The sequence below is a fragment of the Mirounga angustirostris genome, unplaced genomic scaffold (genome assembly GCF_029215605.1).
Source record: "Mirounga angustirostris isolate CCGP_5_RB_7025 unplaced genomic scaffold, mMirAng1.0.hap1 SCAF_15, whole genome shotgun sequence".
NCBI classification, from domain to species: Eukaryota; Metazoa; Chordata; class Mammalia; order Carnivora; family Phocidae; genus Mirounga; species Mirounga angustirostris.
In genome coordinates, this window is record NW_026991723.1 from 26,048,069 (window position 1) to 26,071,998 (window position 23,930).

Genomic DNA, 23,930 nt, shown 5'->3' on the forward strand with positions numbered 1-23,930 from the left:
GGCTGAAAGTCCCTACTTCCCACCACTTCCTCCCAAAACTCAAAAAGGAGACCTGGTCTTGAGTAAGATAAATGTTACTGGAGGGGATGAAATTTCCACTGAGCTCTCTAAAACATAAGAATTAACAAAAATAGCACAAAAGACTTCAGCTGATCTTTTACATATGCATTGTCAAAACTAAAAAAAAAAGAAAACCCAACTCACCAAGGTATTGAATAATATATGTAAAAGACTTAAAAGAGGCATATATTTATAAAATGAATTAAGTGGCAAAGGAATATGGGCTTGGCTAGTATAATAAAATGTAGCTTCTTGGCTTCACGGAGGATGATTGGGTTTTGTTTGTTTCTGCCAAACACAGGATGTTTATAGAGTGGTGTTTGTTTACTAGTTACAACCAGGACAACCTTTCATATTTAAAAATCAAATGTCTAAAAAAAAAAAAAATCAAATGTCTATTTCATTACTGCTGTACTTAGCATTGAAATACTTTAGTATATACATAATAGGTAATTGAGGAGAGAGAAAATTCTTCTGGAACTTACCCATCCTGCGGATTAAACACAGTTTCTGTTAAAATTCATCTAAATGAAGAAACAGTGCATTTGCTTTCCTGATACCATCTAGAGTAACCCAAACTGAGTGGCACGGAGGCTCTTAGACTCTCACCAAAGGTTTTTAAAGCTGCACTTTGGAGCAAATAAAGGACAGAACTTTCTAGGGAGGGTAAATGTAATATCAATAAACATCATCTCACTAAGCTAGGCAAATGGAGGGGGAGAGGGAGCCAGAGGAGAGGAGACAGGAAGGTGAAGCTGGAAAGATGGGAGGTCAAGTGGGGTAAAAGGTGTAAAATAAGAATCCTTCCGTGACTCGGGGGGGGGTGCGAGGGGGGGGTTCCTGGTTGTGACTGCTTCCTCTTTTCTTTCATTTACCCAAAAAGTTTGTTATTTTTTAAAGCACAAAATGTTCAGAACATTTGGCAGTGTTCTATCTGCAGTCTTCGCTTTCCTCTGCAGCTTTTCCCCGCACTTTGGGTAAATGGGACCAAAAGGTGCCTCTATTTTTGTAGATTCGTAGACTGATAAAATATGAGAGATGGAAGAAGCTTAGGGAAGATCTGATCCTAATCTAGCCAAGAGTTATACCCAAGGACACTGAAGACCATGGATTCATGTTCTGGGTTCATGTTTTCCTCCCACTGATATTTGGAGGTCACCCAGGGAGCTAAGTCAGGCCTTCAGACTCTGAATTCAGATTCTTGGGGGTCAGAAGGTGAGCATCTTTGAATGTGAGAAAATTCTGGGAGATTAGGGAATCCTAGATGACAGTGTAGGAGTAGCTGAGGGACCTCAGCCAGATATGGAGAGGGAATCACCAAATTTCCTAGTGGGGAGAGCCTTTCATTTTAGTGTCATTCTGTATTCTCTGCCTGCTTCGCTGTACTTCTCTGAATGCCCTTGAAAACAGGGTGTTCCCCGGCTAAATCCACGCACCCTCAACTCCTGCATTCATTTCCTTCCCAACACATGCTAAGACAGGGCTTCAGGGCCTGGGCTGGTCATGATGAAGGATCAGCTAGCGTCAGCTGGGTGTGGACAATTGCCCTGCCCACAGCCTGCTTCCATTTAGGCACATCTCCCACTGCTATTATCAGTGAGGATCCTCCCTGGTTTGAATCCAGTCCCAGTCCTAATCCCACCTCTGACCTAGACACAGGACCTGGTCCTCATAAACCCCCTGCCAAAGAAGTTGGCGAATTCATGACCTATGGTGAGTGCTTGTGAATCAACACTGCTAAAAACAAACCAACAAAAAAACAACCAAACCAACACAAACTTAATTTTCCCCTTTATCAACTCCTGACTCCCTCTCTGCTAGTTCCTTCTTATTGAAATTCAAATGAAACTATTATTTCAAGTTGAGAGGATGAAACACCTGCCGCTCAAAAATTCATTCCAACTTCAAGGTCGCACACCTAAGACGTCTCATCTCCACGACCTTGCGTGCAAAGTCTTGTTGCAATCAGAGGCTATGTTTGCCTGAATGACTACTAGCTTCAGAGAGGATGCCCATTTTCACTTTCTGGGATCCAGAGGCTGCAGCCACCCAAGGCACGAGTGAGACCTTCCCCAGCTCCAGGATGAATGGATCTGAATAACACATGGACCCCTTACAGAGCTGCTCTCACCAGCCTGCCCTGCTCACTTTTTGGGCTGTGGGCTCGGCAACTGGAAGTGTATTCAAACACTATCCTCTGAGCCTGGGAGGAAAATTTCTATGGTTCAGTCCTAACCACAGCAAAGCGATTTTTTAAGGAATGAGACGAATGGAATGCAGCTTCCGGGGCCCTACCCAGCCTGTCACCTCTGAGGAGTTGCCGCCAGAGATGCTCCTCTTCCATTGGAGGCACCCAGGGATGTTTGACAGGCTTTCTGCCCGTTGCCTAGCAACCCCTGCAGCATTGATTATGCATCTAAGAAATAGCAGCTATTGTCCTCTTTCCTTCTCTAGAAGGAGCTGACTGGTTTGAAATCCAAGGCTTTGCATTTAGACTGACAGATGTCAGTTTCCTGTAAATTCTGGCATCACCTGCCCCAAATGATTTAAGAACTTGAGGGATCTGCAGGAGCAGGTCTAAGACGGAAGTGATCCTAAAACACTCAAGAACCCACGAGGGCTGAGCACGCCTCTCCCGTTAGAGGATCTGCTTGTTTGGAGCCAACCAGATTGACCTTTTCTTTATATTTTTTGGATGACCTTTGTTTTTTAGTGAAATGGATAAACCATCTCTTTTTTTTCCCTTTACACTGAATTACAATTGAAGAACCCATAAAGGGGATGAGGAGCAGAGGAACCCATCTTTGATCAGAATGAGTTACTTTACCTTTAAGTATCAATTGCCAAGGAAATGCTTCATGGTAGTTTCCCTGCATTAGCTGTGGGTTAGCTATTTTTGGCTCTGTCCAACCTGCATTTCAATAGCTATGGTGCCTACAACATTTTCTTGTACTATGAATGCACACTGATTTTTGTTTTTTAAATAAAGTGCGCTTCGTAGGATTCATGGCCTCTTTTCTCCCTCTCCACTAACTCAGGTGTATTTCTAGAAACAGAAAATGCTGCATACAAGACAGACTTTAGAAATCATATAGAACCCAAGCCTCATGTTTTATAGATGAGAAATCCGAGACCCAGGGAAGTTGAGTGACTTCCTCGAGGTGTAAGTTAAAGCGAGTGAGAGGCACCGCACAGGAACATTTGAGACTGGGAATGGTGAGATCTGACTTCAGCAGGCACTTCCTTCCGGATTTTTGCATTTCATGATTCTGAATATCTTCTTGTTAACAGAGGGAATAATGATGATTTTCTTCACCAAGGGTTTTGGCAAAGTTGACTGATAAGCCCTCTGGCACATTACCATTCTGCAGCCCCTAAGTAGCATCCAACATGTTTTGCCATTCCTACGTCTGGAGAGCCCTACCTCAGCCCCTCGGTCCACACAGCTGCCATTAATCCATCCGCTCTCCGTCCAAGTTGCTCATCTTTGGGGAGACCTCCCCTTGCCTGATCTGCCAGCTGGATCAGACCTCCCTATTATATCTATTAAGGCATCTGTACTTGTCCTTTATAGCCTTTGTCAAGGTTGTTAATTCTATATGTATCTGTCGGCTTATGTCATCAACGGCATGTGTGTATCTCCTCCGTTAGAGTGGCATATCCTTGAGGGTGGAATCCATGCTTTTTAGCACATTGTCTAATATCTAGTAGCATGGAATAAATGCTTGTTGAATGAATGAAGGGACGGACGGATGGACAGATAAACTATAGAAAAAAGTAGCCTTTGAAATAGTGAAGAGTCGCAGTTGGCATTTCTAGGTAAGGAAACGGTCTGATGAGCTACTGATAGTCATAGAACTTTATAGCTGAGAGGAACTGTAACGATGATATATATATAGAATAATGTAATCTAATGAGAAATCATTTTAGAAATGATTAAACCACCATGCAGATATATAGAGCTATTAACTGATGTTCTTTAGCTTAACTCCCACATTTTGCCAGTGAGGAAATGGGAACGCGGAGAAGACGAATGACCCATCCAAGATCACGTAGCTTGAACGAGGGCACTTAATGTCAGATCTAGGACTAAAACTCAGGCCTCCCCATAAGTCTGATGCTCATCATGCACCACACTTTTTACTTATTGAATTTTTCACATGCCCTAGTAGACCCAAGTGAAGAAATTCAACACAATGCCACTTACCAAGTAATGCAAAGGTATGTGTTAGTTGGGCTCATTTGTGTGTAAGGATGAGAGACACTTCTGTGTTTTTCTGAGTAGAAATGCAATTCAAGGAAATAGGTGGAAATAAAGAAACTTGGAGTGAATATAAGCAAAACATCATAACCAGCTTTGATAAGAAAAATTATAGAATACTTATGAGAAACCTAACTCAATCTGGTTTAAGCAGAAAAGGAAATTTATTTGCTGAAGCTACTGGAAAACCTTGCTATTGCTGTCCTAGTTTCAGGTATTGCTGGTCAAGGAAATCAATTCTCCCTGTATGTATCTCTTGGCTCTGCTTTCCTCTGTATCAACTGTATTCCCAGACAGGTTATCCCCTTTCCACTGTGGGAAAGACTTGGCAGCAATGGCTCTGGGCTTAGATCCTGCCATCCTAGCAACCCAAAAGAGAGCTCCTGTTCCCCAACAATTACACTGATGTCCAAGGGCCAACTCCTACTGGCTTGTTCTGAGTTGGGTCACCAGGTCCTCTGACTCTCTGGATAATAATCTGAATATCCAGACTTGAGTCACATACATACCCCTGGAAATGGAAGATGGGGTCAGCTCTATACAACACACAGAGACTGAATGTGGGGAACCATGGTTTCCCAAAAGAATATTAGAGATTCCATCCTTGAAAGAAGCGGTGAGGAGCTGAGAAGAAAAAATAGAAGATGACCAACTCAAATAGGAACTGCGGGGCAGAAAGGCCTCACTGTGACTGAAACACCTGGGGTCTAAAAGCTCACTCTGGATCTGAGGTAGCCCTTAGGACTGTGCCTTCTTCATCCTCTCAGCAGGAGATATCAGGGATTGCCCTCTAGGCTTCCCTGCTGATGGAGTCCAGGTATCTCTTGCCTTTCTGCTGCTTCCTAACACCTGACTCCTGCTTCCAGGCCAGTTGCTGCTCATGCAGTCTCTGTTCCTCCATACAGACTGCTCAAGAAGGAAAAGACCATGTGTTCAGTGATTCCACTCTGTCTTCTCCAGGTCACCTACCTGTGGCCCAACCATCCAAGGTCGTCACATGGGACAGATGAGGCCCTTTGTTGGGGAAGAAGCGACTAGAGCCAGTTGTCTCAGAACATGGATAGGGCAGAATAAGGGTTCAAAAAGGAAAACTCATTCTCTCCCATTCTGGAACAGTGAAACAATCCATAGACGAGAAAGGGCATCGAGAGTTCATCAATTCAAGTGCTCTACCCAGGCACAAATTTCTCTAAGACAGGTGGCTCTTTTCTTTTTTTCTTTCATTTTGGGGCTTTTTGTTTTTATTTTTTTATGGTAGTCACCCTATCAGTCCTCACATCTTGATTAATCATGAAGTTTTCCACCCATTCCTCCCTCTTCCTGTGCTCCCTCCACACTTCTCCATGGATACTGGCACGTGAAATCCTTGTTCCAACAAAATGGAAAAGGAAGATGACAAGATGAGTATATTAAAGAGAACATTCATTAGCTCTGCCCCAAAAAAGGAGTTTGTATACCTTACCAGCAGACAATGTTACAGAAAGTGCTATCCACTCCCATCTTTACAAGTCTCTAGGAATAGAAATTATAGAAATTTTAATAGTGGCTTATTAAAAGCCTTCATCATCTTTATGATCCAGACATTATTTAGTAGATTTCTATTGTACTTTAGTGTAAGCCCATTTTTCCCTGGTGGCGTGCATGTGTGTGTGTGTGTGTGTGTACATGCACACTCACATACACTATGGGACGGAGAGTGACATCTTCCTGGTGAGAACCCCCTCCTGTACTTGAGTCAGGTAGACTCCAGTTACTACGTTGCTCCATCCATGTCCCCTTTCCAGGAACTTCAACATTTAACCTTTGACGGGAGATCTGGTTTTTGTCCTGTTAAGTTGTCTTGTTAACCCTCTTTTCTGGCTCATCTCCAATTTATTCCCATTTTCTCAGAAATGCTAAACCCAAAACAGTGCATTTCACTGGAATGAGGACTCCTCTGGTATTGAACACAGCTGGAGGCTTCACTTCACACTTCTATATCTCTGGAACCTGGGCCTTGCAGTAGCTGTGCTACTTTTTAATTGACTTTAGCATGATAAGCCATCTCCCGATTAAGTTCCGATCTACCATGATCCATCAGCAACTTTAGTGAAATCGGCTCTGATTTTTAATTGTATTTAAAGCCGGTAAATATATTGCAGCTGCCCTTACTGGAGGACTTCTGATTCATTCCTTTGAGTCAATATCACTCGTATATGACTGTTGCTATGAATTAGTTTCATGTCTTCCAAAGACTTAGCATTTGTAATATGCAGCTTGATGTAATATGCACACATAAGCTGTCAATTTCACCACCCAAATTAGTGCAAGCATTTCAGAGCATGTGAATTAGGACTTGGCCTTGTGTTTCCCATTGGATGGTCGACTCGTTAGATTCTGAACGGTAAGAGTTAGCGTGGCTGTGAAAATAAAGATAGCAGCAATCAACACCCTGGCTATGAATCTTGTATTTGAAGCTGTCACTTGGTACATAATTAAAGTCCTCACAAAGGCCAGTTACATATGATCGAGTTGATACACACAGAGTGTTGCTTTCTAGTACGCAGTGAGCACTGAGTGTGATCAATTTCATTTTCATATCATCACTTCATTAGTTTTTACATTTGTCAGGATGTAGGGGAGCCACCTAATGTGCCCTCCTTAGTTTTTAAGATCTTCTATCAAACTCTTCCTATCTCTGAATGTATTACAACATAGTCTTCCAAAGTTCACTTTTATAAGAATTTGATAAAAGCTTCCTCTACCATTCTTTAGAAGAGACCCTATAAGTTAGAAGAATCTCATAGCATTGGGACTACAGCTTACTCTAAATACCTGGCTAATCATTGCCCGTGAAAACCTTACAAGAAGGGTATCTGCCTTAATTCTATTTCAGTCTAGTATTGTTTTCCAGCAGTCCGAAAAGATATGTTGACCCATTGATAGCCTATTGATATGGCTTTTATAGAACAGTATTGTCCAACGGAAGTATAATATGAGCCACAAATGCAAGCCACATTTGTATTTTTAAATTTCCTAGTATGTACATTTAAAAAGTAAAAAGAAACAGATGAAGCTAACTGTATTCATATATTTTATTTAACTCGACATATCTAAAATATCATTTTAACATATTGTTGATATAAAAATATTAATGAGATATTTTATTCGCTGAAAGTTTCCAAAATCTGGTGTGTATTTTACACCTACAGCACATCTCAGTTTGGATTAGCCATATTTCAAATGACCACCATCCACTTGTGGCTGTTGGCTACCATATTGAACAGTGCAGGTCTAAGAGTTATCAGAAGAGTCAACAGTCTCCATTAGCGACAGATCTTGACCCAATGAACCTGACCCAGAAGAACTTAGGCACATTGACAGACATTCTCGTGCATCTTAGTTGTTTCCTATGGGGGTTTACTCACTGCCCTCCCATGGCGGTGGGCATTGGGCACGATGAGGGCTCACCATAATGATCTGTTCTTTTCTTATCCTTCACCTTAACTTTGTTTCTACCTTGTTAAAAATTACAGGAGAAGAATATAAGACCTGTTTAAAAAAAGGACACACACAAAAAATAAAATAAAAAAAAATTTAAAAAGGACACAATCTCTGTTTTACCTTGTGTCTCCTAAACCACCTGTACTTTGAAATGCATGATCATTTGTCGTATCCTACAGCATCCATTCACACAGACGATTTCAAATAAGCTCTCTTGCCTCTCCTACCAGCTTCTTGTTAGTTAGCCTTAATATTTCGTGGAAGCATTTGAAAGGAATGTTAATTTTCCTTTGTTTTTTTTTTTTTCCTGACTTCTATTTTGCCTTCACTAGTTTCTCAGTTCTGTGCTGAAGTTTATTGCATGCTGCTCAATTCTCCCAACTCTGAATCAGTGTGTGCTCAAGGCAGTAATTCGCTGTAGCTCTGGATGAGACCTCTCCCTTGAGAATGTCTTCAGAAAAGGATGGTAGCTTTGAAGTGTCAGGAAATTCACCAGGAATAAGAAGAAACAAAACTACAAAGCAGACACCAGGAGTAAGAAAATAGCAATGCTCAACGATGGGGCAAATATGCCTGTCAAAGTGGTGGCGATTGTCAGTGAGGGAAGCTGCCACCTCATGTCCATTGCCAAGGACTTGGGGAACCAGCCAAGCCTTCCTTAATTGAGAAAAATGACAATCAGCCATGGTACAAAAACAGAGATGATTTTTATAAATAGGGTTGATAGCAGGATTTTTCCAGCTTCTGATTGCTGTCTGGCTATGGTTCCACCCTTAGAAAAATTCTGTCCTTCGAGTGCCAAATTCAGAAGATGATTTTGCCCAACTTGTTACTGCCATATTTTCTGAATCTCTTAAAATAGAGTTGAATCATAATTTAGAAAAAGGACCCAACATGCAAAAATGGATGGGCACATAGGATGGAGCTAGGTTTGTGGGATGCTCTTGCCCCATGAATAGTAAAATCTTTCTTAAATCTAAAAATTTTACTGAAGCACAGCTTCTGACATTACACTAAGAACAGTCTCTTCCTGCAGTAGATTGCTTTGGGGAAATTGAAATGTTAGATGCTCGTTAGCTCTTTTAGTTTGGTTCGTGCCCCCCCCCCGAAAATCCTGTCTTCTCTCCCATCCTACCCCTCTACCCCACTGCCTGACTCTCTCTCTCTCTCTCACACACACACACACACACACACACACACTAGCACTCTTGAATCAACACTATAAAGCTAAACTTAAGAAAAGAGGTTACATGCAGAATTTGTTCACACCTTGTGATGATAATGGCCTAAAAGGGTCAGGAGCCTTCTCTAGCTCACTGTTAAAGAAAGGCTGAGGCCCCAGCAATAAGCTGTCCCAGTGATGCAGGGCAGCCTCTGAGTACGGAGTCTTGATCTCTGAGAAGACACCACAGGCTTCAAAGGCTTTCAGCGGGGGGAATGCGGACAGCCTCCAGGGCCCACAGTTCCCATGGTGGGGGGCCATCTCTGTGCCTTATCCATGCAGCTTTTGGCCTCCTGGAGGTTTTGATTTCAAATATCACTCTCTACCAGGACCTGGGACACATCTCAGCTTACACGGAGGACCTCACTCATTCCTCCCGGTGACCCTGTGAAGTAGATGATATCATTACCCTCACTCCACAGAGGAGAAAATCAGAGTTCAGAGAGGTCCAGAGCAGAGTCAGAATTTGAACCCAGATTTTTTTTTAAATTCTAAGCTAGAATGCCTTCTTTTTGAGTACCACCATTGTGAGGACCAGTCTTTTGACCAGAAGGAGAGCACAAATTTTTGTGGCTAGCCCTCCAGGAGACAGTGAATCGGGAAGTCTCCTCTTCATCCTTACATCCTCCTGCCTGCTTTCTCTGCCTGTACTTGGACCCGTGTGCCACCTTTCCAGATGAACGCTCACTTTTCATTCCTTTCCAGTGCTCTTTTATCTCTAGTTTACACAGACCTTGTGGGTCAAGGGTTCTTTTATTTGCCCAGCATTGGATTCTGCTGTCAGAGGAAGTAGTGGAGACAAGACACATACCCAAAACCAGAATGCAAGTCCCAGGGTGAAAGATGTTCCCATGTGTGTATTTTGCATCAGCCGATGACAATGTCCATCTCCTCCGTGTCTATCTGCTTGCCCTAACTGTGATTTTTTCCTACTTAGAAATTCAACAAAACAGTCGTTGGATTAAAAACCGACCTAAACAAGTCATCAAGATAAGCACTTCACACCTCCCTATGCAACAGGGATGAAGGGGCTGAGTTTGGGTGGGTATAAACCCTGTTTCTGGTGGTTCCAGGGAGCAGAGCCCCAGACTCCAGGCTCTCAGCCACTGTTCATTTTGTTATTAAATGAAGAAATGTGTGGTTTCCATGGCAACAACCCTACCAAAGTTTTATAGCCTCTCTCAGTACTTGCTGGACCAAATCTCACTTTTCAAAGCAGGTGCTCTTAAGGGACCCTTCTCAGAAAACCACATGCTAACATGAGAATGGGGAACCCCACCACCAGACCCTTTTTTCGCTTGGTATCTCCAGAATTTGGCATAGGAAACAACTGCCTCTAGCCTAAAGAAAACTCTAGGTATAATTTCTGTATCGTTGGGTCAGGTCATCACTGGAGAGAAAGCTTCAAATCCGGCTAAAGGCCGTTCGTGAAAATGCTAGATTGTAGCAGAAAACACTTTGCGACCTTGTTGTTGCCTCTGTCATCTTAATGTTTCCTTGTCACTGAGGCAAGGCAGGCCCTGCATATTCATCCGTGCCCTCCTGTGTGGAGAGCGGCCTTGGGCATGCTAAGTTACATATTGCAAGCTCATCATGCGGCAGACTTGATGATGAGCCTCTTGCCCCCTTTGGGAATGAAGGACTTGCTCCCTCGCTTGCTGGGAAGGCTGCAACAGTCTCAGCTGCCAGTAACCTGTGGGGGCTCAGGAAGTCCACGCAAGGTCACAATCCCCTTCTGGGGTGGCCTCCATCCAGCGGCGGGCTGGTGTGAAGCTCCAAAGGCCCAGCCCCCTTGGCTCGACTCAGGACAGCTCCGAAGGTTCATCCTGGAGGGCCAGACGAGGCTCAGCTTCAGAAGCTCAGCTCCTCCCTCTGCCCAGTCCCTCCCAGCAGGTGTTAATACCTAATAAATGTCTTGGCTGCTAATTTCCACGCCAGGGTCTTTTCCTTGGGAGCTTGACTTGTGGCACATCCCAAGGTCTAGAAGCTGCCCGGGTCAGGAGCATCCCCCCCAGGAGAGCAGAGTCAAGGCAGCGAGCTACAGCAGGACCGCCAGGGGCCTGGCAGTGTTCTTTGATCCTGGACATGGGGTGTAGTCTCACGCTCAGTACACTTCTGATGCATGACCGTGCTTTCATTCTGCTCCAGGGTTCAATTTTTTGTGACTATGGATGTTCACATTTGCCATCTAATACTGGTAAGGACTCACTGCAGTCTCCAGAGAAGGCGTTCATGTACACACATGCCACCTCTACCAGCAGGAGTCCTCTGCGTGTCCTTCTCCTTGTCCCTTAACTGTAGCTGCTGTCACTAATTACTACAAACTCAGGGGCCAACACAACACAAATGATCTCTCTCACAGTTCTCATGGTCAGACGCCCCAAATCAGTTTTACTAAGCAAAAGGGAAGATGTCAACGGGGCTGGCTCTTTCTGGAAGCCCCAGGGCAGAAGACGTTTCCTGGCCTTTTCCAGTTATTAGAGGCCACCCACATCGCTTGGCTTGTGGCCCCTTCTTCTAAGCCAGCAGCGTGGCCCCTGTGTCCTGTCTGACCTCTGCTTCTGCCCTTACAGCTGCTCTCTCCTGATCCACCTTCTCACCCAAGGGCCCTTGTGTGGAGTGACTCAGAGCCCACTCGGACAATCCCTCTGCATCAAGACCCTTAACTTACTCATATCTGCAAAGTCCCTTTGGCCATGTATTCTGGGGATTGGCATGTGGACACCCTTGTGGGGGCATTATTCAACCTGCGACCCTGGTGACCATGCCTGAGTGAGGATTCCAGGCGAAGAGAGGGACACGGGCAGAGACAGGGAGGCCTGGCCTGATGTCATGTGGGAAGCTGCAGAGCCTTGTTACGGTGAAAGCACAGGTTTCAAGAGAGACATGTCAAGGGATCGAACCAGGGTGCCTGGGTGGCTAAGTCGGTTAAGCGTCTGCCTTCGGCTCAGGTCATGATCCCAGGGTCCTTGGGATCGAATCCCACATCGGGCTCCTTGTTCAGCAGGGGTCTACTTCTCCCTCTCACTCCCCTTCTGTGCTCGCTCTCTCTCTCAAATAAATAAATAAAATCTTTAAAAAAAAAAGTGATCAAACTGGACAGAGATGCAGGTGAGCTGGTTCAGTTAGGATGTGTGTTTTAAGCGTGAATTAGAGTAATTATAAATGTTACTTCTCTCCCTCTTTGCCCATAAATAAGCCCCTGAGGCCAGGATTCGGGTCACTGTCTTCCTGATGCCAGCACAGCTCTAGCTCTGTGACTGGCACAGGGCAGGAGCTCAGCACAGGTGTGTGGCATCACGGAATGTCACCTTTGCCCTATGACACCGCAGTGGCGGAGCGCTCTGAGAAGAGAGCTAAGGGCCCCAGAGCCTGGCCGGCATGACCCTGGGCATTGTCATCTTGGCAACGTGATGGGCTGGCTTGGCACTGACTGGACAGGGGCATCTGCTGAGCCGGCAGCTTGCGTGGGCCCAGGGGGGAGAAGGCTTTCAAACGTGTTACATAATAAAACTGGCAAAATGATCACTGTTGAGGCTGGAAGATGGGTACATGAGGGTTCGTTATGCTCTTCTCTCGACTATTTCCATGATATGAGGTTTTTTTTAAAGTTATGTGAGCAGAAGTGAGCGGCACGTGGCATCCTTGAAAGTGGAACAGGTACCACAACAGAAGAGAAGTCTGTGGTAATAATTGGGTGATAACAGGGATAAAAAGGATGAAGACTCTAAAAAGCTCACGTCTGTTACTTAAGAAGAAGCACGTGTACCGAGCGCTTCATCAACGGCAAAGCTTTCCGTACCCATGAGGGACAACTGCTCCTCAGTGTTTAACACAGACAGTATTTCCTCGGGAATGAAGCCATTTCCCAGTCTTTTGTATAATGAATGAGATGAATTTCTTCACATGTAGGAACCGCAGGGCCCGCTGGAGTCATTCCTTCTCCACACAACCTTCCCTTAGATGTTCTCAGTTTGAAGTGTGTTGCTTCTCTCCCTTGTCTGCCCCTCGTCCCCAGACGCTGAAGGACGCCAGCGACAATGCCCGCAAGGACTTCCACCGTGAGGCGGAGCTGCTGACCAACCTCCAGCACGAGCACATTGTCAAGTTCTATGGTGTCTGCGTGGAGGGCGACCCGCTCATCATGGTCTTCGAGTACATGAAGCACGGGGACCTCAACAAGTTCCTCAGGTAGGGCGCGGGGTGTGGCGCGGGAGGGAGCTGGGGGAGGGAGCGGGCCTCCATGTTCAGACAGGCCTGAGGGTGAGGACAGGGAGACCCGGGGAAGGGCCAGGGGTCCGCTGGAACGTTCTCAGGTGAAAACACCAACACGTTCTACAGAGAAAGAAACGGAGGACACTGAAGAAATGAGGGACGGGAGAAATGAACTGAGCCGTGGACTCTTTGGGGAAGGGAACCAAGCGATGCTTTTATTTGCCTTGAGCAGAGGTACAAATGGAAGTCGCCCATGTAAGAGCATGAATGGAAAGAGTAAGCAGTCCCAGTAGTGTGGGCTGGGAGACTGGATTCTCCTTCCTCGTCTGCATCAGCGGCCATGTCTGCCTGGGTAGGTCTCCAGCCCACTGTGTCCCAGGCACCCCGACTCCAGGTGGGCCTGAGCTGGACCCTCTTTCTGTCATCCCTGGCTCTAACACGCTGTGTTCTTTCAAACGTGGCTACCTCTCAGCTTTGAAAGGCCAGCAAGTGTGCGGCCTGTGGTGTCTTGGTAGGTAGTTTCACTGAGGAGAAACAGGAAAGATGTCAGCCTCGGTTTTCTTAACTGTAAAAGGGGTATAATAGTACCCACATCAAGGATTAGTGTTGGGACGATTGTGATAATAGATAATCAATAGATATTGTCCCCAGAGCCACATGGTTGAGGGATCCGCAACCCTGGGGATGTTATACCTCTTGTGTTACGGTGACATCTAGACCTCTCTGTCCTCCTCCAGCTACTGGGGGCCCTGGAAAGAGCTTTCCTCAGAAGTGGGCACCAGGAGCCCCTGGAAAATTCAGAAACCGTGCAGTTTAATAGTCCATCGCTGAGAGAACGGTGGCGGGGGACAGTGTACTGTGGTGCTTAGAGATGTCATCATGCGGCTTGTACCTTCTGGATCACTTGTACTAGGCTCATGAATACACGTGCAATTTAGTCGTCCTTCCCTGGGATGGGTCCCCCTTCTCAGCCTTGCTTATGATTGCATGGGGGGAGGGAATGCCAGGTGAGATTAGGAATACGTAGCCAACTCTTGGTGCTCAGAGTCAGTCATCCTGATGCGTTCCTCAGTGTCAGCAGTTTTTCTTGCTGGGGAGAGGGGATGATGATATTTTGTCTTTCAGATCTCATGTGAAAGGAGGAAAAGCAGCTACATTTGGTGGAGGTCTAGCTGCTCATAGAAGTATTTTTCCCTTGTTCCCGTGTTCTAGGCTACTTCTCTAATTAAAAATGGTGCTTTCCAAAAATATAGCACCAAAAATAATACACCAAACGTATTCACCTGGCTGCAATTAAATGCTTCTGTGAGCTCACACTGTGTGTGTGTATGCATGTGAGTGCATGTGTAAGCATGTGTGTGTGTGTTAATCCTTTCACTTTTGGCTCAGCCATCCTCTCCCTAGCTTTCCTTCCTGCTTCCAGAAGGAGCAGACCCCTAATTCTCCCTGGGCGTCTTGCACAAGGCATGGAGCTATTAGAAATCTCTCCCACTTGATTTCAGAATCTGCTGAACTCTGGTAACAAGAGGTTTTCAATGCCAAGAAGCAGGTTCTCAGGCACAATAATGCACTGTGAACTACAGTCCGTCCTCCCTTTCTGGAAGGGAACCCAGCCCCTCAATGCCATGACCATGTCCCACCCCACCCCCCGTGTCATTGGCACTGCCCTATAAAGACAGATGTCTACAATTTCCTCTCATCCTTTTTATTCATCCAAAGCCATACACTTAACACTAACATGGCCAGGCCCTGTGCTAGGGTGGCTGGGAAATGAGGAGAAACATAGTTCTTGCTTGCAAAGAAATGCCAGTTTTTCCTTTGGAATCTCTCCAGAATTCCCTTACGACAAGTTTGCAAGTAATAACAGCTAATATTATTGAGACTTCTAAGCATTTTAAATAGTTTAACTTGTATAAACTTAATAAACTATTATTACAAGTATTCCCATTTTATAGTCAAAAAAAGAGAACTGAGTCACAGAGCTGAGATTCAAACCCACAGCCCCTGGCTGCAAAACCCAGAGCCTTAAGCACTGCACTGCTTCCTCTTGAAGTAGCCGGTGAAAAAGATCAGAAGGAAAGTAGCATGCTGTGGAATCTGGAGCCAGACTGTGTGGCTAAGTGCTGACTGTAACCCACACTTGGAGAGAATAAGCTGAGGAAAGGTGTAGAGGCTCCCTCATTAGAAGCCCATTGAACCTTCCTGCTCTCCCAGCCAGGGTGCTAATCGTGCTTTTCCCCTTTTAAGGCATGTTCTCCCGGAAGAGGTAAAAATATGTTTTTATTTCCAAGAGCTGCAAGGTAACCTGGAGAATGAAGCAGAGGGCTTTTGTGTTGACTTTATTTATACTCCTCTTGAGAACTTGTTTAGAAGACTTGCCTGCCCTCTTTTTACAGCGGGATTTTCTGCTCAAAGGCTTCTCCCATTAAAAGGAGTCTTGTTCGAATACTCAAAAGCAAGCAGAGGAGACAGCTGGTTTAAAATGTGGGAGCCTGCCCTACACCACACCTGGTAGCGGAGAGTGCAGAAGGCACTGGAGGCCCACAGCCTTCTGGCGCCTTCACGCAGAGGTGGCCTGTGGCATTGGCCTCAAATGTCTCCTCTTCTCTGGAGTCTTTGCCATAGATAGATTCTTAGAAGGGTCTAGATTCCTGGGGCTGAAATAGGTTCTGGCAAGTGAGCAACATGTTTCACTCTTTGATTTGAATCTATGAAGATTACATCCTGGCCTAGATTCTCTGGATATTTCAGGATTTCTCCTAGTTTATGTGTTCTTCTAGGTCTCTCTGCTGGTTTGAAGTCACAGTAAGGGCTTTGTCTCCTGTGACAGGTGAAAACATTCCGCCTTTCGCCTGCCCCCTCAGTGCTGGGAAAAACAACCTCAACCTTTGAGCAATCTTAAACTGGCTTTCCATGAAAGGCCACGAAGCTCCGCACAAGCACGGTATTGGTTACTACTCCCATCAATGTGCTTAGGAGGGTGCAGTGGGTACCCTCACTTTACAGAGGTGAACTGTGCTAGGACCGTCTTGCACAAAACCAGGAAGTTCCTCCCCTGGAATGGTTCAACCCAGATATTTAGAGATACAAGGGACCTACACGATCACCCAGCCTAATAGCCCTTTGTCTGTTTGACTGATGGGGAAATTACAGACTGGACAAGTTAAAAGTCTTCCCTAGATCCTGGTGGTGGAAAACTCCCCTCCTCCTCATCCATGCTTGTTCTCTGAGAATCCAAGAATGAAGGATTTGGAAATCCAGCAAAAGGGGGACTCGCTGGGGGCTAGAGCCAGGAAGAAGGGGCATACGCCTGCAGTGGGAGACAGTCCAACCGAAGTGGGGCTGGCTGGTGTGGGGAGAGACAGAAGGAGCAGGGTGTTCTGGGACAACTCCAACCCTTTCGTTTTTCAAATACTCGTACAGCTCCACAACCCTACAGGTGGGATCGTCCGCTTTAAAACCCATTTAAAATCTTCCATATTGATTTTGAGTGCTTCCAGCTGTCCTGAAGGAAATCTTCTCCCTTATTGGCCTCTGGAAGGAAGCAGCACTTTGACCGCTCCGCCGAAGCGTCTGGAAGAGAGAGACCCTTTACTCTTTGCCCTGCAGCTCCCCTCAGGCCATCAGGGGCCAGTGACGCCAGTCTTGGCAGGATTCAAGAGCAGGGCCTGGTGGGGCTGAGGGCTCATCCTGAGACTGGGACACTCCCCTCCTTAAAGCATGTGCCAGTGTTGAGGTGCCTAAGTCATCACATGGCTGGGGAAAGGCCAAGTGCATAAGATAGAAGAAAAAGAAGATATAAAATACCATACTCCCCCTCCCCCCCGCCATAATGTAAAGAATAAAACCTGGCCCAGTAAAAGAATCGATGTATTGTGATTCCAGAACTCTCCATGTGGTGGCCAGGGCACAGGTGGGCAGGGGAGGGCTGGGCAAGAGATGGGATTTTTCACAGCAAATGAATGTCCAGGCTGAGGGTCCCTGGGATTCTGCTCAGGTGGGTTTGAGGGAGACCAGGGCAGCTTGGAAACCCTGCCCCACTGCAAAAATCTGGCCCTCGTGGGGGCACGCTGGAGACATTGCCTGGGTGGGGGGTGCTCCAGCTGCAGCTTGTAGCTGGGAGGGGAGGGCTGGGGCTCCCACTGGGGCATGATGACCCACCACTCCAAGAGAGCCAAACTCTCCCCCCATGTTTTGGTTTTGGTTTATTTTTATTTTTGTTCATGTTTTTTGCACCACTGCTTCTCAGGGTCAGGGGCTCTGGCCAGTACCTGGCCCCAGGCTAGCTCTGGGGCCCCTAAAACACAGAGCTCTGTGTGTGTGTGTGTGTGTGTGTGTGCTGAGGAGGGTACCATGCAGGCCCACATGGCCCTGAGAATTCTAGATTTCCTGGGAATTGAAACTTTAGGGGTGCACCTGTGGGTGAAGCATCTCCTCCCATTCTTTAGCTAAGTCAGGCAGCCCTTGAGTCCCAGCTGCTGCTGGGAGACAGGGCTCTTGGAGGGAAGAGCTGGGGCTCCAGCAACACTTCCGTGTCCTCCACAGGGCCCATGGGCCTGACGCCGTGCTGATGGCCGAAGGCAATCCACCAACAGAGCTGACCCAGTCCCAGATGCTGCACATCGCCCAACAGATAGCCGCGGGCATGGTCTACCTGGCTTCCCAGCACTTCGTGCACCGAGATCTGGCCACCCGCAACTGCCTGGTCGGTGAGAACCTCCTGGTGAAAATCGGGGACTTTGGGATGTCCCGGGACGTGTACAGCACTGACTACTACAGGGTGAGTGGCTGTGCCCATCAGGGGTCCCCAGGGCCCTCTTTCCCTGGGAGCCCCTTGTATTCATTTGCTGGGGCTGCCATAACAAAATACTGTAGACTAAGGGGCTTACCTAATAGACTTTTATTTTCTCTGAAGGCTAAAAGTCCAAGGTCAGGGTGATGGCAGGGTTGCTTTCTCCAAAGGCGTCTCTTCTTGGCTTGCAGACAACGCCTTTCTCTGTGTGCTCACATGGTCTTGTTGCTCACACAGTCTTGTTGCTGTGTGTGCATCCCTGGTGTCTCTCTCTCTGTGTCTAAATTTCCTTGTCTTGTAAAGACACCAGCTAGATTGGATGAAGGCCCACCACAGCCTTGTTTTCATTTAGTCACCTCTTTAAAGACCCTATCTCCAAATACAGCTATAGTCTGAGATACCGGGGGTTAAGGCTTCCATGCACAAATTTGGGGGGAACACAATGCACCCCATAAACCCATCCTGCTCTTTCCATGGTTCTCCAGAGTGGTGTGTGATATCTCCAAGACAAAAGCCCTCAGTGTGATGGTTCAGCCAGGGGAGCCCAAGGGCTTGGGGGAATCCCTAGTTGGCACAAGGTTAAAGGGTTTTGAGGTTTATATTTGATTCTGTGAAATTATGCCTGGAGCCTTTATCTGAGGGTGTGGCTGAAGATGAACTTTTCACACAAATGATAACACCATAGACCTTAGAAGTTCCCACCCAGAGCCATCTTGGTTGAAAGTGGGTTGGCTGGTGGTCTTCTTTGTGAGATGTAAGAGGTTCTGTTCTGCCTCCTCCTGAATAGTCCCACCTCTGGCTGGCTAGGTTTCCACCACTAGAAACACTAAGGGCTAGAGTTACAGAAACAAATCAAATCCCCTGATTACCTGGAACTGGTCCCCTGGGCAAGGTGGATTTGTTAACTGAGATCTTGGAACTTGGGTAGGAGAGGAAAAGGACATTTCTGGAAATCTTGAAGTCACAATATTGAAAGTGAAGGTTTGAAGTGGTATTCTACTACCTCAAACTCTCAATTTGGTTTTCCTGTGGTGTTGCTTGATTTTCAAGGGTAGAGGAAGAGAATAGGAAGGAAAAGGAATAAATGTGTTGTGTGTACATAGCCTAAGAAGGTAAAACATATAACTTGACTAGATTTCGTAAGGTAGGACTGGCAGAGACAATGCCTCTCCTCACTTTTGGTCTTCCCTTTATGATTTTTTTTTTTTTTTGAGGAACTTTGTTTCCAATGCCCCTCTCTGCAGCCTTACTCACTTCTCATGCCCCTGCATTTTAGTTAAACCAACATCACTACAAGTAGTCTAAGAAAATAAATCCAGTGCTTTGCTGCATATTCTTCTGTAGATTGTTTTGTGGGATTTCTTCCTTTGTCACCTTGAGAAGCATTGTTCGCAGTCTGTGGGACAAAAAAAAGAGTGGAGACCAAATTGAAAAGGATTCTCTTGGGTGTGTCTGTAGAAAATGTGAGTATGGTCTTAACTTCAAGTGTTCAAAATGGAGCTTTGAAGGACCTGTCCTGAGTCTAACGATGACTAGTCTATTCTGGATAGCTAAAATATGGTGGGAGCCTTTACCTACTGATGGAAGCATCTCCACTGTTAGCTCTGTTCCTATGGTGGGAGGTGGGGGTGGGGACGTTTCCCTGTCTCAAGAGATGAAGAACCACATGAGTCCTTCCCTAAAGAAGAGCTTTGCTGATCTTGATGAGCACCAAAGGGAGAAACATGTGGCCCTAACAAGAGCTTCGTCTTTAGCAGTAAGTTAATAAAGGTCCTAGAATGCTTGGCACAAAATAGGTATTCAACAAATGTTTTCAACTTTATCATGATCCAAATGGATAAAATCATTCTTCATTCCCAAAGCCACAACTGAGCCAGGTGGAGTCCAGTGTCATTTCTTATAATCTTTAGAAAAAATAAATCAGAAAAACAAGATAGAAATGCTCAACAGGAAGAAGATAAACAACCTGATTAAAAAATAGGCAAAATTTTTAAGTAGAGGTGTCGCCAAAGGGGATATACAAATGTTCACATGAAAAGATGCTCAACATCATTAGTCATTGGGGAAATGTAAATCAAAGCCCCATTGAGATAGAACTTCACACTCACTAGGATGCTGTAATAAAGATGGACAATAGCAAGTGTTAATGGGAATGTGGAGAAATCAGAGCCCTCGTACACTGCAGGTAGGGATGCAAAATGGTGCAGCTGCTTTGGCAAATGGTTTGGCAGTTTCTCCAAATGTGCAATACAGACTCATCATATAACTCAGCGATTCCACTCCTAGGTATATTACCTAAAAGAACTGAAATCATACTTTCACACAAAAATGTGTACACAAATGTTCTTAGCAGCATCATTCATAATAACTAAAAAGTGGGAACAACTTAAGTGTCCAACAACTGGTGAATGAATAAAGGAGATGTGGTGATCATACAATGGGCTATTATTCACCAGTAAGAAGGAATGAAGTACTGACTCATGCTACAACACAGATGAGCCCTAATGCAACCATTATGGTAAATGAAGGAAGCCAGACTCAAAAGATCACATATGGGATTCCATTTATATGAAATGTCCAGAATAGGCAAATCCATGGAGACAGAAAGTAGATCAGTGGTTGCCGATGGCTGGGAGAATGGAGAATGAGGAGTGACTGCTGCTGGATATGGAGTTTCTTTTTAGGGTGATGAGAATGTTCTAGAAGTGTACAGTGGTGGTGGTTATTTAGTATATTGATAAATGTGCTAAATACCACTGAAAGGTAAATATTATGGTATATAAATTGTATCTCATGTCTTTAAGAAAAGTCTAAAAAGCCTACAAGTCTATGGTATATGAATTATATCTCATGTCTAAAAAAAAGTCTAAAAAGGAAAATACTAGCTAATAGTGACCATTATTATGAACATAAGAAGTTAGTCTGGATTATTTATACATTAAAAAAGTACTGTAATTTGTTATCTACTTTATTTTGTTATCATTTATTAAAAAGGAAATTCACCACTTAGGTGACATTTTCCCGAAGTTCTTTTTTCTGAATTGATTGGAGGAAATAATGTTTCCCAGTTTCTTTGTTAAATGTTCTTGGAACTCTCCTCATCATTAGCAAATGTACTTCAGATGCCACATTTATGCAACCCCATCCCCCACCCCTCTCCCACCATGATCACTACTCAGTGGCAGCTGGGGGATCTGTATGTTCACTTGGCTATTTGTTGTTCCCACTAAGGATGAGGAAGAAGAACCAGCCTTACATTGGCCTCTGTTATAGGTGGGGATGGGCAGGAGGGGGTAGGAAAGTGGATGATGGATATTAAGACCAGACAATTTGATAGTAGCCTAGGAAAACAAATGATGATTCACCTTTTGGTTCCATGAAATTATTTAGGTGGGGATGGGCAGGAGGGGGTAGGAAAGTGGATGATGGATATTAAGACCAGACAATTTGATAGTAGCCTAGGAAAACAAATGATGATTCACCTTTTGGTTCCATGAAATTATTTATTAACCTAGAAGTCATTTGTAGTATATTTTTCCTTATTAAAATATCCATAGCAAATCAGTGGGCTTCATTCTGCTGGTTTTGTCCAATGGACAAGCCGAAGCTGTTGCCGATTCTGCACGTGAACTACAGCACCATCTTGCAGTGGCTGTTTCCCAGACCATTCTTGCTTTCCCATTAGTTATCAACCTGTTGGATCATCTCTAAGCTCTGCATTAGTCCCCTTCCCATCATGGTGTCTTTTCATCCTGTCTGTCACTGGAGCTGGGGAATGTGCCTACTTCAGAGCTTTGGTTTCTCATGTGCCAGCACCTTAAGTATGTTTTTCTTCACTATTCTCCTCCTATCCTCTCCAAAAGCCTGCGTCAAACCCCAGGCTGAGGAGCTGCTTGCTCTAGCTGGTGTGTGCTGTCATCACCAATGTTAAAAATCTCCCCCGCCACAGCAATGGGGGAGGATTTTTGTGTCAGCCAAGGCTCTCGAAACTGGAAGGATGGTGCTTGGTCCCGGAGTCAACTAGGTTGAGGAGTAACATGTCCCTTATCTTTAAGCAAGAGCAGGTCCCACTGGTAACCTGTGCCCTCTGCTCATGATGCTTTAGGAACAGCCCTGTGGGGTGGCCACAGCTCGGGGCAGTCCGTGGTGGGAGGGGCATGTAGCAGCTGTTCCTCCATCATGGGGGAGCAGGCAGCACCAGAAAATGGCTGCCTTATGGCTTCCACCCTGTTGCAGCTGAACTAATTATATCCTCCCAATGAAGGGAGAAATCGGAACAGTACATTTGCATTGAAACTAGGCTGATATGGTGGGTTCAAAATTACTCTAGCATTTATGTCCTCTGAATTGTTTTAATTAGCAGCTCTGCAGTACCAGCCTTTTATTTAGTTTTTATTGCTTCCCTCCACTGGCAAAACCTAGCATTTCAGAGACATCTGAACCAGATTTCTGTCACATTCTGCCTGTCGGAGACCTAGGATCTCACTCTCCTTGGTCATTACAGGGCCACAGTGGATCCACTGAAACTTTTTCTCATATGCACTTTGGTAGTTTTCCCTGTTTGGGTCCAACACGTGCTTAAAATGAATGTGATCTGTTGGTGAGGAGAGATCCCTAAAGATCTGAAATCCTAGCTTTTAAATCTTGTTCTCCTTTGGGCTTTAGTTTTATATTGAGGTGGTAAGAAACCCTGTCCTTTAATTCATCTTCCACTTAAGGAGAAAAAAGAGGGAAGCACAATAGGCAAATTGATTTATGGTGGACGTTTACAAAAGCAAATGAGTATACATTGGCTAAGCAAGGTTATGGTCAGAATCCTGAAGTATTAAAGTGATACCAGCTACAGTGTCTAAGAACTCATCTTCAGTTGTTCAGTATCAGTTTATTAGCTGCAGAGAGAAAAGAAAATGGATGGTATTGATATCAGCTGATGTAACAAGTACCAAGAAGAACTGATTTAAACTTTAGTACCAGCTGGAAAATAAAGTCCTCAACCACAGAGACGAGAGGAAGACTTATGTAACTTAAGAATAAGATAAACACATGAGAAATAATCAAGACTTAACTTTTCATACCTTGGGTATTGAAAATAATGTTTATTTTTTATGGAATATTTTTATGTAATATGAGCATTTCTAGATAGATCAATTGATAAATAGACTGATTGATTGATAGATCAATTATGAGTCATTTCACAAATGTTCTTAGTGAGTTGTCATATAAAATACCAATGTCATTCCCTCTATGAAGAACAGCACCGAATCTCCCTGGTGAATGCCTGCTAATTCTTCAAAGGCAATTCTTGTTTCATCCCCTCCCTGACTTCCTCCAAGCACAGTAATTGCTCAAAACCCATGATGCCTCTACGCTTCATATAAATAAGCAGTGCAACATAGTGATTTGATAAGTTTATGTACTACGCTATGCTGTACACCTGAAACACTGTGTATCAACTCTAATCAATTTTTTTTAAAAAATGCATCTCACTAGGGACATCTGGGTGGCTCAGTCGGTTAAGCGTCTGCCTTCAGCTCAGTTCTTGATCCCAGGGTTCTGGGATCTAGTCCCTCATCTGGCTCCTTGCTCAGTGGGGAGCCTGCTTCTCCCTCTGCCTGCAGCTCCCCCTGCTTGTGCTCTCTCTCTCTGACAAATAAATAAATAAAATCTTTAAAAAATGTGTCTCAGGGCACCTGGGTGGCTCAGTCATTAAGCGTCTGCCTTCAGCTCAGGTCATGATCCCAGGGTCCTGGGATCGAGTCCCACATCAGTTTCCCTGCTCAGCGGGAAGACTGTTTCTCCCTCTCCCACTCGCCCTGCTTGTGTTCCCTCTCTCGCTGTGTCTCTCTCTGTCAAATAAATAAATAAAATCTTTTTTTAAAAAAGCGTCTCACTAATAA

At 45.1% G+C, this 23,930-nt stretch overlaps 1 protein-coding gene across 1 annotated transcript in view; it reads left to right on the plus strand.

The window, feature by feature from the left end:
* The first annotated feature begins 12,131 nt into the window (after positions 1 to 12,131).
* LOC135362749 (BDNF/NT-3 growth factors receptor-like) overlaps positions 12,132 to 23,930 on the plus strand; it is a 69,436-nt gene continuing 57,637 nt past the window's right edge. Inside the window, exons 1-3 of the mRNA XM_064579879.1 lie at positions 12,132 to 12,137; positions 13,045 to 13,217; positions 17,787 to 18,021. Coding sequence (XP_064435949.1) covers positions 12,132 to 12,137; positions 13,045 to 13,217; positions 17,787 to 18,021 — 414 coding nt within the window. The remainder of the gene's footprint in view (positions 12,138 to 13,044; positions 13,218 to 17,786; positions 18,022 to 23,930) is intronic.